Source organism: Chionomys nivalis, chromosome 22, assembly GCF_950005125.1.
Source record: "Chionomys nivalis chromosome 22, mChiNiv1.1, whole genome shotgun sequence".
Lineage (NCBI taxonomy): Eukaryota > Metazoa > Chordata > Mammalia > Rodentia > Cricetidae > Chionomys > Chionomys nivalis.
In genome coordinates this window covers 50,043,514-50,058,231 of record NC_080107.1, presented here as the reverse complement: position 1 = coordinate 50,058,231, position 14,718 = coordinate 50,043,514, and the positions used below count along the sequence as shown (strand labels likewise).

At 44.2% G+C, this 14,718-nt stretch overlaps 1 protein-coding gene across 1 annotated transcript in view; it reads left to right on the top strand.

Annotated features, from left to right (window-relative positions):
• Positions 1-14,718, top strand: part of LOC130864485 (complement C5) — a 103,572-nt gene that overhangs the window by 40,100 nt on the left and 48,754 nt on the right. The window contains exons 9-18 of the mRNA XM_057754944.1: positions 1,377-1,503; positions 3,498-3,613; positions 3,702-3,887; positions 4,882-5,085; positions 6,901-7,110; positions 7,351-7,500; positions 8,910-9,039; positions 11,258-11,332; positions 12,771-12,968; positions 14,556-14,646. Of these exons, the coding sequence (XP_057610927.1) occupies positions 1,377-1,503; positions 3,498-3,613; positions 3,702-3,887; positions 4,882-5,085; positions 6,901-7,110; positions 7,351-7,500; positions 8,910-9,039; positions 11,258-11,332; positions 12,771-12,968; positions 14,556-14,646 (1,487 nt within the window). The remainder of the gene's footprint in view (positions 1-1,376; positions 1,504-3,497; positions 3,614-3,701; positions 3,888-4,881; positions 5,086-6,900; positions 7,111-7,350; positions 7,501-8,909; positions 9,040-11,257; positions 11,333-12,770; positions 12,969-14,555; positions 14,647-14,718) is intronic.

Below are 14,718 nucleotides of genomic sequence, written 5' to 3'. Positions count from 1 at the left end.
CCTGCATTCAAAATGGAGTCAGGCAGGCTCCTCATTCCCTGGCCTCAGGTCTCATTAAAGCATGTTTTATACTTTCTTCAGTGTGGGGAGCATCAACTAGGGTGGGGAGCATCTAAGACAATGGATGTTTAACAATGCCCAGAATTATTTATGATTGTTTAAAAATAAATCTGCTTTCTGGTATTGAGCGGCTGAAGGCAGGAATGCCTCTTTGGTACAGAGCACCCGTGCGATGTATAGTGTAGACTGCTGACATCCTCCGAGCAGAGCGCCCATACCGTGTGCAGTGTAGACGCTGCCACTAGCATCCTCAGGGCAGAGGGCCCACACCGTGTGCAGTGTGCAGTGTAGACGCTGCTGATGACATCCTCGGGGCAGAGCGCCCACACAGTGTGCAGTGTAGACGCTACTGCTAACATCCTCAGGACAGAGCTCCCACACCGTGTGCTGTGTAGACGCTGCCACTAGCATCCTCAGGGCAGAGCGCCCACACAGTGTGCAGTGTGTGCAGTGTAGAGGCTGCTGCTGACATCCTCAGGGCAGAGCGCCCACACAGTGTGCAGTGTAGACGCTGCTGCTGACATCCTCGGGACAGAGCGCCCACACCGTGTGTGGATGCTGGTGAAATCTGTCCAGAGTTGTGTGCATACTGTTACAGGGACCGAGATTCCAGCCCTTGCTCCCTTTTCTCTCATTTCATGCTCTCTACAGTACCCCACAGACGGCATGAGGTCTCGTCTTTTTTCTATACATTTGCATACCCATTTATTTTGATTTTTATATAATCAGGCATTTAGCTTATGTTTCTGAAAAGACGGCCTTATTTATTCAAAATGTAAATTAAGAGTCATTTTAAAATTCAAGATTCTATCTTAAGCACTGAGATTTAAAGGAAATAAAGACAAGGGGTGTGGCTCAATAATGAAGTGCCTGTTTGACATGCGTGAGGTCCTAGGAGGCCCTAGGTCAATCAAGCTAAATCATACAAAAACGCCCGCTCCGGGTCAAAACATTTTTTAGTAAGAAATAAGTCAAAAACAAATCAGGAAAAATAGTATCATTTAATAATTCAATAATAAAAGTCATAATTAAACAATAAGATATAAACAAACCTAATGTTTCTTTACTTATTGTATACTGTATTATCAATTGGTACTCAAAAGACCATGTGATGACCCAAGCCCTTCCACATCTGTAACTCTGCACAAGCGAGAGGAAACAGCATCCTGGCTGTCTCTGTGGGCCCAATCACTTTAATTATACCCATAATATGCGTGTGGCTTCTGGAATTCGCCTTCAAGAGGCTAGCAAAAGCAGACCGAAGTTTTCCTTCTATAGTCTCTGTTTTGACTCTTCCTTTTGCTCCTTTTAAAAAGTTGACCAATGGAGTCGCTCGCCTCACGTTTGATTCTGAAACAGCAGTTAAAGAACTGTCATATGAAAGTCTAGAAGAGTTACATGACAAGTACCTTTATATCGCTGTGACAGTCACAGAAGCTTCAGGTAAGTGGTGTGTGTCTCTTCAACATCCTCTTGGTATAGATTTAGACATCATATCAATAGTGTAAGTGACTTCTACAGCCCCTTCACATTTTTTCTTTCATAATTAAATTTTTCCTTTCCTTTCCTTTTTATGACATTAAAAATGAATGAGTGCAGAACTGGGTGATGGTGGCTCACACCTTTAATCAGGAGGCAGAGGTAGGCAGAGCTCTGTGAGTTCGAAGCCAGCCTGGCCTACAGAGCGAGTTCCAGGACAGGCTCCAAGGCAACAAGAAGCCCTGTCTCAACTCTCCCTCTCCAAAAAAGTAGATGAGTGTTGTGTTATTCTGCAGCCCCCCTCCCTATCATCAGAACCACGACAGCAAACTGACAATTGCCAGTATCTCTACAGCTGTTTCACTTGCACTTCTGGCACCCAGTGTGTAAACTGTTTGCTAAGGCATGACATAAGTGCCAGTCACTGCACCATCATCATCCGTGTCACACACCCAGTGACACCTGAGCGCCAGCTTCTCCACTCCTTCCTCTCCTCATCCAACTTCTTCTTCACAGGGCCTTCCTACCATGTCATTACCGTGTTTAATTAACTTGCTGTCTGTAGCTCTCAAATCCCCTCCCATGGTTGTCGTTCTGAGACAGGCTCTCACTATGTAGCACAGGCTAGCTTCAAACCTACAGCAACCCTACTGTCTCAGCCTCCTGAATGCTGGGATTACTAACATGTGTCTTACACTAATAGCTAGTTATTACTACTCCAAGCTGAGTCAAACTGTCTTCTAGTATGTGTTTATAACTAACATGGTTTTATATTTCAGGTTTATATCAAACCCCCAACTGAACTTGAATAGGCAATTTAACCACAATAAATCTAGCTTTTTCTTTACAATAATAATCTTCAGTAATTCCTAAGGCACCCTTCACCCACTGAGATTTCCTTCTCTGGTTGCATAATCGAGAACTTAAATATTATGTTATTGAATACCATGCGTTGCTAGATTCAGGGGCTGCTAGAGATGGTGGTTACCTTACACTCTATAACCTGGCTTTTGTTTCCAACATGGTAGTAATGTACCTTTCTCACCTTTGTTTTGTTCCTCAATTGGCTTCAAATAGACTTAGTGTAAGCAATTGTTATAAGATATTCAAACGCTGTTTATTAATGTACAGGATCCCACATGTGAGCTAAGCATCCATGCCACACGCAAGCCGCATACAGATTAGTATTGGATGGGCACAAAGGCAGTTAGTAAGGGACCCGGGCAAGAATCCTGCACAGGCTCTGAGCCTGTAAAGAGGTGGGCTTCTGGATGACTGTGTAGTAACCAACAACACTGTCCTAAAGATGACCAGTATTGAAGAAACCTAGGGTTTGGAGGCAGGGCTGGCAGATGGGGTAAGGCAGGGTTCCCTCCTTAAAGAGGCCAGAGAAAAGGGGGGGGGGGCAGTGACACTTGCTTGAGGACAGCTCCGTCTGGTCTGGCTGCCGGGGGAAATAGGAAGGAGGTTGAGGAAACTAGAGGTTTTTACCTTATCCTTACTATTGTTTAATTTTAAGCTGCAGGGCAATCCAATGATGCTCTTCAAGTAAGACTTCGGGGCTTTTCCCGGTATCAAAGTGTCTGATTCTTCTCTAGTTCTCTCCACCTGTTAAGGCTCAGCCTCTGGGTTCCCTGCTCTCTCCCTGATCCTTTGAACACATTCAACTGAACCTGGAGCCACTGTTGAAAGGTGACATCGTCCTTCACATCCCTCCGTCTCTTTGCAGCCTCACTCGCACAGGGACATCTGACAGGGAGCTGTCTACATAGGCTTCAGAAGCTCCGGCTTCTTGTCTGCACGCGGGAAGCCCGCTCCGGTTACAACCGGCTAGGGATTGAAGGCAGGAGTGGGTGGAGGGGACAAGTAAGTCTGTGGCACATAGACCCATCAGGCATCCTACAGACCACCATCACTTTAATGGGAACATTAACACAATGCCTGCTGCCCCCTTGTAGGTGGATTTTCAGAAGAAGCTGACATTCCTGGCATCAAATACGTCATCTCTCCATACACACTGAATTTGGTTGCTACTCCACTTTTCTTGAAGCCCGGGATTCCATTTTCCATTAAGGTAGGTGGGCTGGAGGAGGTGGAGAGGAAAGAAAGCCATTTTAGAGTTGTTCTGATTTGAGGCATAACGGAATCATTCTGGCAAACAGGTACAGGTTAAGGACTCACTTGATCAGCTGGTAGGCGGGATCCCAGTCATTCTCACGGCACAAACAGTCGATGAGAATCAGGACACATCTGACCTGGAGCCCAAGAGAAGCGTCACTCACGCCACTGATGGAGTCGCTCCCTTTGTGATCAATCTCCCATCTGAAGTGACGGCGCTGAACTTTAACGTGAGCTGAATGTTCTTGCTGTGTTTCTGACTGTGTGTTTCGCCTGATGTACAGACCAAACGTGGCTGATTTCATCCACGAGTCCAGAGAAGAATTCCACAGATTTACACCTGAAATGAAACGCGTACCTGAAACGGTTTGCTAATGTAGTGAATGGCCGTGGGGACAGTTGAAGGGACAGAATTCAAAACCTCGAATGATGTCAGACTTTTCTGTTGTTTGGAAATTAACTATTTCCTGTTATGCCAAGAAGATTACATCACAATTCAGAAGTGTCAGAGTGGGCACAACAGTGGAGATCAGTGGTAGGAATATACCTTTCCAACGCACGCATATTTTATCTTTTCAGGGTCGCTCAGGAGTCAGATGTAAAAGTCTCCCCTTTTTCCCTGATATATTAACTACTCAATTTGGAGCTCACTTCCTCATCTTCACCCCCAGAAAATGTGTTCAAGTTCCCAAGTGAAACCCTGAGCGAGCTAATAGCTCAGGTCCCTGGCTGAAGCTAACGGTCGTTATGGAGCATCTTAGGATAACTCCAGTGCATAAGCTAGGAACCCTCCCCCACCTGAAAGCAGGCCACCATCCCCTGAATGGCACGCCCACATCACTACTTCCCACTGAAATTGGTGAGACAGCCACTAGGGTGTGTACTCCAGCCCTGGCGAGTTACCGCTGCCTCTGTCATTTCTCCTACCGGGTTATCTCCAGTTCACCATAGTATTTCAGGAAGCGTGCCCATTTTCCTGCCTTGGAAGGTCCTCCTCTTGGCTTGGTCAGACTTCCCCACAGAGCCCACCCTCCCCTCTGTACTTTCCATAGACTTTCTAAAGTTACTTGACACAACAACTCTACAAACACTGGAATAATCTAGATGTTTCTTCTCTTTAGTAGCCAGCATAGGGGAAATTTAGGAATATGAAAAATCAAAAGATACGTTTTACAGAAGCAGTTACACACAGCCCATGAGGACTTTTGAAATTTTCCTTTCTAGGTCAAAACTGATGTCCCAGAACTTCCAGAAGAAAATCAAGCCAGCAGAGAGTATCAAGCAATCACATACTCATCTCTCAGCCAAAGTTACATTTATATTGCTTGGACTGAAAACTACAAGCCCATGTTTGTGGGAGAATTCCTGAATATTATTGTTACCCCCAAGAGTCCATATATTGACAAAATAACTCACTATAATTACTTGGTAAGTACAATGAAGAGCGATCTCTGCCCCATCCCCAGCCCAGAACACGGTCCTTTTGGCAGAGAAGGGGGGTAGTGACTTCCACATCTGTGTTTCCGAGCACATGGCCTACAGCTCTCTAAACACTGAGGAAGAGCATGAGTCTTATTTCAGAGGGGGACAGAGAGGCCACAAGACAAAACATCCATAAAGCTGAGAGAGGGGAGATGGTGATGATTTGAACTCGGGAGCCCTGATTTCCTGTCCAGTGATTCCATCCAAGACAGTCGTTCTCATTACGTCACCTCCTGTTTCACAGCCAAGGATTACTTACCTACACTTACGTCAAGCTTGTCTGTTTCCTTGTCACAGCAGGGGGCTTCCTGCAAGAATTGAGTTACATTATCCAGTTTCTTGTCCAAGAGTTGTACCGGTTAACCTGTACAGCCTCAGAAAGAGGGTTCAAAAAATGCCTAAACAGTTTTGCCAAGGAGCTGGATGAATTATTCCAGTGCCCCAGGGCAAACAGGTGGTGACGTCTCCAATGTTCTTTAGGAGACATTGAAAAACAAGGACCATAGAAACCATGTTAACTGATTAAAGAATTAGGGGAACTGTTGACGGGTTGCATATGATGAATCCAATCCTACTAACTAAGGACAAGACAACAGGACCTTTGAAGACATCTTGATTTCATGTCATTTTTTTTAACTCTAAGCCCCCATTTAGAATCTAATCCAGGACTTTAAAACCTAATCCCTAGATGAGACACTGCTCTGCTTACTCAACTGTTGTTGTTTTTTTAAGTCAAAAAGACAACGGAGGTTTTAGTAAACTTAAGATTTCAAACAGGTCCAGCTTTAAGCAGAGCTCTCTGGCTTCCTGTTATGTAGTTCTGAACTTAGAATCAGTATGACATTTATAGTGGCTTATTTAAAAGCTCAGTGGGAAAGAGAAAGGCGCCATGTGACAGAGCTCAGGTGGGAGGGGCTATTAGGAGAAAGGGAACACAAAAAGAGGAAAGCAAGGGGGTGGGGACCGATCTCTGGGGCCAGGAGAAGTGGAAGAGAAGAGATGGTTAAAGGGAGAGAAAGGGAAAAACAGGCAGACAAGCAAAAAAGCGGAGAGAAAAAGAGAAAGAGACTGGAGGTGGGCAGGCCCACCTTTTAAAAGCAAATGTGCACAGAAGGTGCTCTTAGTGGTCACAGTTGAGCATGTATCCTGTCAGAACCCCAAGAACAGGCCAATTCAGATGCCTGAGTGCTAACACTGGTTAGCTCCTGAGCCTCAGAGTCCTTCTTTCTTTGTGTGTGCTTACTCATGCCTACATGTAAGTGAGTTCACATTTACATGAGAGCATCTGTGCAGATGCTTGTGTCTGTGTGCACACATGTGGAAACCTAAGCTGACAGCAAGCCCCCTCCTCTATCTCTCTCTCTATTGAGGCAGGTTCTCTGCCTGAACCCAGAACTTACTGACCAGCTAATCTTACTACCCAGCTCTCCCCTAGGGATCCTGTTTCAGATCCCTGAGTGCTAGGATTACTGGCAGCTGCTGTACCTGCATTTATGTGGATGCTGGATTTGAACTCTGGTCCTCAGTCTTGTGTGCTAAGCACTTTACCTACCTCAGCCTCAGTTTTTTCAGTGGAGATAAATATTCCTGTCTCACTGCTGTATTGTGAGAACTAAAGTTTAGTAAATGTGAAACCCAGCACACAGTAGGAACATATGGGTAATCTCCCCGTCTCAGGGTAATTTTTGTTCCAGCTCCAAACTGCATGTTGTTGTTGTTGTTGTTGTTGTTGTTTGATTGATTGTTGCTGTTTAATTTCAGATTTTATCCAAGGGCAAAATTGTACAGTATGGCACAAAAGAGAAAATTCTCTATTCGTCTTATCAAAACATAAACATTCCAGTGACACAGGACATGGTCCCCTCAGCCCGACTCCTGGTCTATTACATTGTCACAGGAGAGCAGACAGCAGAATTAGTGGCTGACTCAGTCTGGATAAACGTTGAAGAGAAGTGTGGCAACCAGCTGCAGGTGAGACACACGTGCACATGGCAGCATCGGAGTGCGACCCTCTTGTGGGCGAAGGAGGAGGGCTAAAGCCATTGCCTTTGATTGGTTCACAGTGCCTCTTGGGGTGAAGGAGGAGGGCTAAAGCCCTTGGCTTTGATTGGTTCGCAGTGTGACTTTTTTGTGGGCGAAGGAGGTGGGTTAAAGCCATTGCCTTTGATTGGTTTATCAGATACAAATGATCTTCTTTTTCAAATCATTTAGGTTCATCTGTCTCCAGATGCAGACGTCTATTCTCCAGGCCAAACTGTGTCCCTTGAAATGGTGACTGACGCAGACTCGTGGGTGGCACTCGCAGCAGTCGACAGTGCTGTGTACCGAGTCCAGGAAAAGGTCAAAAGGCCCATGCAAAGAGTTAAGTCCACTTGCGTGGCAACCGTGGGGTGGGCTAATGTGGTGCAGCGCTTCACAAGGTGTGGCCTGCTGGGGCAGGTTGCAAGGGAGGAACTAGGGGGCCCTGTCTGCTGTTCAATACTCGACATGGAGTTCCTAATAAAGGAAACCCGTCTTCATATTTGTCCCTAATGCACAGGTTGGCTGCCCTTCTCAGGTCTGCCAAATAAAGGTGCAAGCACCGTAAGCAGGCGAGCCTATGGGAGCCACTGGACTCATCACTTGGTAGTTTGAGGATTTGGGTCAGGGGAAGTAGTGACAGAAGCAGCACAGGAGAGAACCCTGAGGAAGAAACCAGGGAGTCCCTGAGTTCCTTGGCTTGTTTGTTTGAATTCTCACTGAAGTCTGTACTCCAGGCAAATGTGGAAATGACCAGGTCCCACGTGTTCTCATCTACTCCACCACAGCCAGCTCTTATTCCTAGCCTTGGGTTTCTTTGTGGAGGCAGAACGAACCAAGAAGCTATGAAGTTAAAAACATTTAGAGAAGAAAGGATATTTCTTGAGTCAAAAGTAAAGCCATAATAAACCACCTATAGTGGTTTCCCTCTTAGAATCTAGAGTTTTTCCCGAAACAAAAATCAGTATTGTCTGTTAGTTCATCCCTTCATCCTTTCCCACATTGATTTATATGTGTGTGTATGCATGTGTGTGTGCATCCTTTCTCACATTGATTTGTATGTGTGTATACGTGTGTGCATATGTGTGTGTGCATTCTGTCTCACACTGATTTATATGTGTGTGTGCATGTGTGTGCGCATGTATGTGCATCCTTTCCCACATTGATTTATATGTATATGCATGTGTGTCACATGTATGTGCATCCTTTCCCACATTGATTTATATATGTGCACATGTGTGTGCATCCTTTCCCACATTGATTTATATGTGTGTGCACATGTATGTGCATCTTTTCCCACATTGATTTATATGTGTGTGTGCATGTGTGTGCACATGTGTGTGCATCCTTTTCCACATTGATATATGTGTGTGCGCATGTATGTGCATCCTTTCCCACACTGATTTATATGTGTGTGCATGTGTTTCCACATGTGTGCATGTGTGTGCATACATGCATATATGAGTGCATGTGCATGTGTGTATTACATATATATTCATGTATTCTATATAGTATATGCTCTGAGACAATTCCTAAGATTCTCCTCATCAATACTATTTGCTTAAGGCTTCATTCTTGGTTGATTTTAAATAGGAAGGTTTTTATAAATACAACTAAAGGAATGAAGTTGGGAAAGGTGATCTTTGATCATTAGATGTGTCCCCGTGTCTCACAAATTTGTTGACATTGCATGATGACTAATTCCTCTACTCCTGTGGTAGATAAAATCAGTGTTTTGCCTTTCTGGACAGGTGTTTCAAGCTTTCGATAAGCGTGACCTGGGCTGTGGGGCAGGTGGCGGCCGTAACAATGCAGATGTGTTCCATCTGGCTGGACTCACATTCTTCACCAACGCAAACGCAGATGACTCCAAGCAACACGGTAAAACATTCAGCACTTATGTGGCTGGGAGGTTCCTCCAGCCCTCATTTTACCCCACTTCCAGAGACTGCCCCAAGTCTATAGAGTCCCCCTAAGGTATCCAGTGTGGGTACAGATCAGGGAAGGAGCAGAGAAGCAAATCCTTAGAGCGCAGCAGCAAGCCAGAGAGCTCCAAGGTCAGTGAGACCCTGTCTCAAGAAATAGGGCAGAAACTGGAGAGATGGCTCAGTGGTTAAGAGCACTGACTGCTTTTTCAAAGGACCCAGGTTCAGGTCCCAGCACCCACATGGCAGCTCACACTATCCAGAACCCCAGTTCCAGGGAATCTGATGTCCTTTACTGGTCTCCTGGGGCACCAGGCATGCACACATTATATACATACAGGCAAAGTATCCACAGATATCAAATACATGCATGCATACATACATACATACATACATACATAAAGGTGGAGAGTAACAGAAAAAAACAACTGGCATTGACCTTTGACCTCCACATGCAGCTTCACACACACCAGCATGCACATGTACACACGTTGCACACACACACACACACAACTTAACGTGTTTTGTTCATTTTCAAGATAAAATACAACCTCTTTAGTGGAGTCCTCAGTGCCCCCCATTATCTTCCTGGCCTATCCAACCCCTTCTCACCCTGCTCTTCCTTGGAGGCTACATTCTCCTCATAAGGTTGTTTCAGCTTGAATAAGAATCCCCTCCAGGTGTCAGGGTGCACATCTGCAAATCCAAGCCACTGGGGAGGTGGAGGCGGGAGGACTGGGTTGGAGACCAGCCCTGTCTCAAAAGCAGTGAACAAACTCCTCTGTGGGCTCTCTTATCTGCGCAGAATTAGCCATGGCCTCCTCCATTACTGCAGAGGATTTTATAGAAACTAGGTCTGTTTGCAGTTCGGGTGTGAAGATCCTTAGGTTATATTCCCCAGTTTACCTTTGGGTTCTAAAACTCTATGGTTCCTCCGTGTTGCAACCATTAAACCCCACCATTGCACACCTTAGTCCTATGTCTTGTCTCTCCTCCAGTGCCACAACTCTTTAATAGCAGATACCACATGGCAGTGACCTTGTTTGTGTGGTTTTAAAAGGTTCACAGTTCTACTTGACACCATGACAGTCATCCTCATATTTAAAGCAATACAGCTCTAGAAACAAATAAAAAATAGGGGCCAGCGAGATGGCACAGTGGGTACTAGTATTTGCGAATCCTAATGACCGGAGTTTGATCTTTGGAACCCCACTGTGGAAGGAGAGAACCAGCCATTGCAAGCCGTTCTCTGACCTCCACTTGCACAATTGCATGTGAGTGCACACATGCATACACACAAGCAAATAAATAAATGTTTAACAAAATTAAAAGAGGAAAATTTAACTCAACAAAAATTTGTCTCCTGCTAAATGCAACCAATGGATCCGAAAAGCAGCCATATTCAAAACCAAGATTATAAGACAAACCAGAGTACATGATGCTAGATCCTTGATGAACCGTGTTATATTCAAAGGTGGAACACACAGAAACACAGAGTCTAATCTAGTTTTTTTTTCTTTTTATTTAATTTATTTATAAGGTTTATTGAGACAGGGTTTCTCTGTGTAACAGTTCTGGCTATCCTGGAACTCACTCTGTAGACCAGGCTGGCCTCAAACTCACAGAGATCCACCTGCCTCTGCCTCCTGAGTGCTGACATTAAAAGTGTGCACCACCACAGCCTGGTTTATTTATTCTCATACAGTACATCCTGAATACAGCATGCCCTCCCTCCACTCCTCCCAGTTCTCCCTCGCACCTCTCCTCTCCACTAGACTTCCATTTTACTTCAGAGAAGAGCAAGCCTCCCAGAGATATCGCCTGAACACAGCGTAGAAAGAAGTAATAAGGCTAGCCACAAACCCTCATATCAAGGTTGGGCAAGGCACTCAGTAGGAGGAAAGGGGTCCCAAGAGCAGACAGAAGAGTTACAGACATGCCTGTGCCCACTGTTAGGAGCCCCACAAGAACACCAAACTACATAATCCGAGCATGCGTGCAGAGGGTCTAGTGAAGCGCCATGTGATGGATGACCCTAATCTGAATCAGGCTGTCAGTACAGACTTGTTAAATCAATCACTCGGGGTGTTTCAAATACTCTTATGAAAATTATTTTTATTTTAGATTTTCTGTCCTTTCCCCAATTTTCTATATCTCTGTCTTTTTCTAAACAGATGAATCATGTGAAGAAATCCTCAGGCCAAAAAGAGACGTGCAGACCCTCCTGCAGAAGAAAATAGAAGAACAAGGTGGGCTGCAAGGTTCTTCTGCTTGAAAAACATGACGAGAACATTGCCGCTGTTGGAAATGAAACCCTGTAGACCCTCCCCCAGTTCCGAAGGATGAGTAAAAAAGAGATGTGTGGCGGTCTAGATCACCGCCTTCCCAAAGGTTAACCCAACAAAGCTGGCGTTTCACTGGTTGTACCCTTAACTTGGAGACGCCTGTCTTTACTGCTGTGTCGTGACGTCTGGAGACACACTGAGTGTAGAGCTCGCCCACACGCACAGGCCCTGGCCTCTGTGCCTGGTACTTGGAATACAAAGGAGGCATTTCTATCTCTAGAAACTAAAGAGATCAATTTTTAGCTGTCAGTGCTTCCTTCCTACAAACTTCATCTAGTAATTAAAATTATGTTCATTGATTTTATTCTGGCAAAATCCGTGGTCAACAAGAAACCTATTTCTTTTATGTATTTAACAGCTAATAGCGCTGAGAGTAGTGTCTTTCAGCCTGTGAGTGTGACCCCTCCACAGCTGTCACCTCAGACTATTGAAAAACACAGATATTTGCATTACAACTCAGAACAATAGCAAAATTACAGTTATGAAATAGCAATTAAAATAATTTTATGATGGGGTCACTGCAATGTGAGGAACTATCTTAAAGGATTGTAGCATTAGGAAAGTTGAGAACTTAGATTATTCTTTAGAAAATATAGATAATGAAAATTATTCAAGCCAGACATGGTAATGCACTCCTTTAGTCCCAGCATGCAGGAGGCAGAAGCAGGTGGATCTCTGTGGGTTTTAGACCAACCTGTGTACAAAGTGAGTTCCAAGACAGCCAGGGCTCCACAGAGAAACCCTGTCTCATAAAACAAAGGAAAACAAAACTGAAAATTATTTAAAAGATTTTTATGATAATTAACCATCTTTTGGTAATAAAATTTAATTTTACTTACCAGTTTTAATAGGTTATTTACCTGTAAACATATAAAGAACATGGACTAGGAAGGATCACCTAGACAAGTCCATCAGTTTTGATGTTCTTTCTGACAGTTCTTACAAGACAAGAGAACACCCTTGGTGAAGGGCTGCGGACCAGGTCAGGAAGTTGTTAGAAAAACAAGGATAATAACAATAACCATCTTTAAATATGTCAAAGTCTCTTGGGTATTTAATTTGCTCTACTCAAAAGGGTGTTTGAAGTCTTTCAAAAGTTAGTATTTAGCTTAGTTGCTGGAGGCCCTTCAACCATTCAGCACAAGTTGGGACAGACCACCTGTTGAGGTCGCTTCTGCCCTGCTTTTGGAGACTTCCCAAAAAGAGGCTGGTCAGTTGGCCAGCTCCAACTGCTGTAGTGAGGAGGATATTTGACGGCAGGAACCAAATATCCCTTGAGAGTTCTAAACCTGAGATGTTAGGATTGCGTGTGATAAGGGTTTCTGTGTTGTCGCCATTTCAGCTGCTAAATACAAGCATCGAGTGCCAAAGAGATGTTGTCTTGATGGAGCCCGGCATAACATCCATGAAACCTGTGCACAACGAGTTGCCAGGGTCACCATTGGCCCAAACTGTGTCAGGGCTTTCAATGAGTGTTGTATCATCGCAACCAAGATCCGACAAGAAGCTTCCCTTAAACATATACAGTTGGGGAGGATGCGTAAGTACGAGATTTTCTGCCAGAATCCTATCTGATATGAGGGATTTTATGTAAATTAATGCTGCTAAGAAAGGCAGCCTAGATGTTTCGGAAAAACTGAAAGAAGAAACGATCACTCATACATATCCAAACTCTTCTGCTATTCTTGGGGATTTGGAATGGTATAAGTCCCAGTCAAGCCTGGATCCTGATCTGGTGTAAACCTAACGCCCACTCGTTCCCGAAGCTTGACTAAGCCTCAAGCAGGAGCCTTGAATTGGGTAAACCCAAAAGACCCTTGAATCCTAAAATTTTATATTTCTGTTATGACCATTGAAAATGAAGTGTGTGCTGGGCGGTGGTGGCACACTTCTTTAATCCCAGCACTCGGGAGGCAGAGACAGGTGGATCTCTGTGAGTTCGAGGTCAGCCTGGTCTACAGAGCAAGTTCCAGGACAGGCTCCAAAAATCTACAGAGAAATCCTATCTTGAAAAAAACAAAAATAAAAAAGGCTGTGTTTACACTGACCAAATGCAGTCAAAGACCTCTAACCAGAGCAAAACATTGCTCGCTTGTGATAAAACTGCAAGTCCTATTTCGGTTTCAGCCAATAATGTTCTTTAGAATTTATAAAACTTTCTGTTTTCCAAACTTTTAGACCTTCATGTATGCATCATCTTTAGGGAAAAAAAAAAGAAACAAAAGCAAAAGGCTTCTCCCCTTTCTACTCTGTTTTGCTTATCTTACGTATAAGTAAGATGCACAGCTAACCTCAATCAGTCTCAACTGGTACATCCTACAGACATAAAAGACATTGCAATTAAAAAAAATTCATGCCATTTAGGGATCATTTTACCATAACCATATTATTTGGTTAGTGAAGCACCATTTTGATGAACAATCTAGTACACATTTTTTTCACTGCCCATTGTTTCAGCTGGCATCCTCCAACTGGCATTAGCTGCGTGGTACCCACTTTGCACACCCCCTCCCTGCTGAGTCTACACCCTATGGTAGAGAGCTGGGCCCCCCAGAATCCCATCTGTCCTGCCACACATCTCCAAGGCCACCAGGCTGCATGGGCTCCTCTGCCTGCCGTGGCGAGTGAATGACCTCTTCAGGGATCCCAGGCCCATGCTGCCCATGCTAATGTCTGAAAACTGTTGTTTCTGATACTGTATCTGGTTTTCTGTTTCTAGACTTGGGGGTAAGTCCCCAGCCCCCTATTAATGCATCTTGGGTGGAAGCAGATGCCCCATCTATTAAAGGAAATGAAAATTACCAATTAAGTCAGAGATGGCAGAAAACATCCATGTTTTCTAATATAAATCTAATTTCCAAGATCACAAAATTGCAGATAACTTTATGGGCTCTCTGATGTTGTGTACAATCTCAGAAAGACAGGTCCTCAGATGTTTCTTCACTGTTTCTCCAGTGTCTTTAGTAGACGCATTCTAAGGTTTTAAAGTTCCGTTTTAAATCATTAAGCACCATGCCTTACTGACCTTTTAGAAAGCAGTTAAGTCACAAATGAATGGTTTTATTTAAATATTCACCTGTAAGCAGAATTTATATTGGCTTCTATAACTGAATATATTTTCCCCTAGACATAAAGACCCTGTTACCAGCAATGAAAGCAGACATTCGAAGCTACTTTCCCGAGAGCTGGCTATGGGAAGTTCATCATGTTCCCAAAAGGTGTGTTTATGTTCTGCTGGCAGAAGATGTGGAAAATTCAAATATTATTGCCCAAAATCTTGACACTACTGT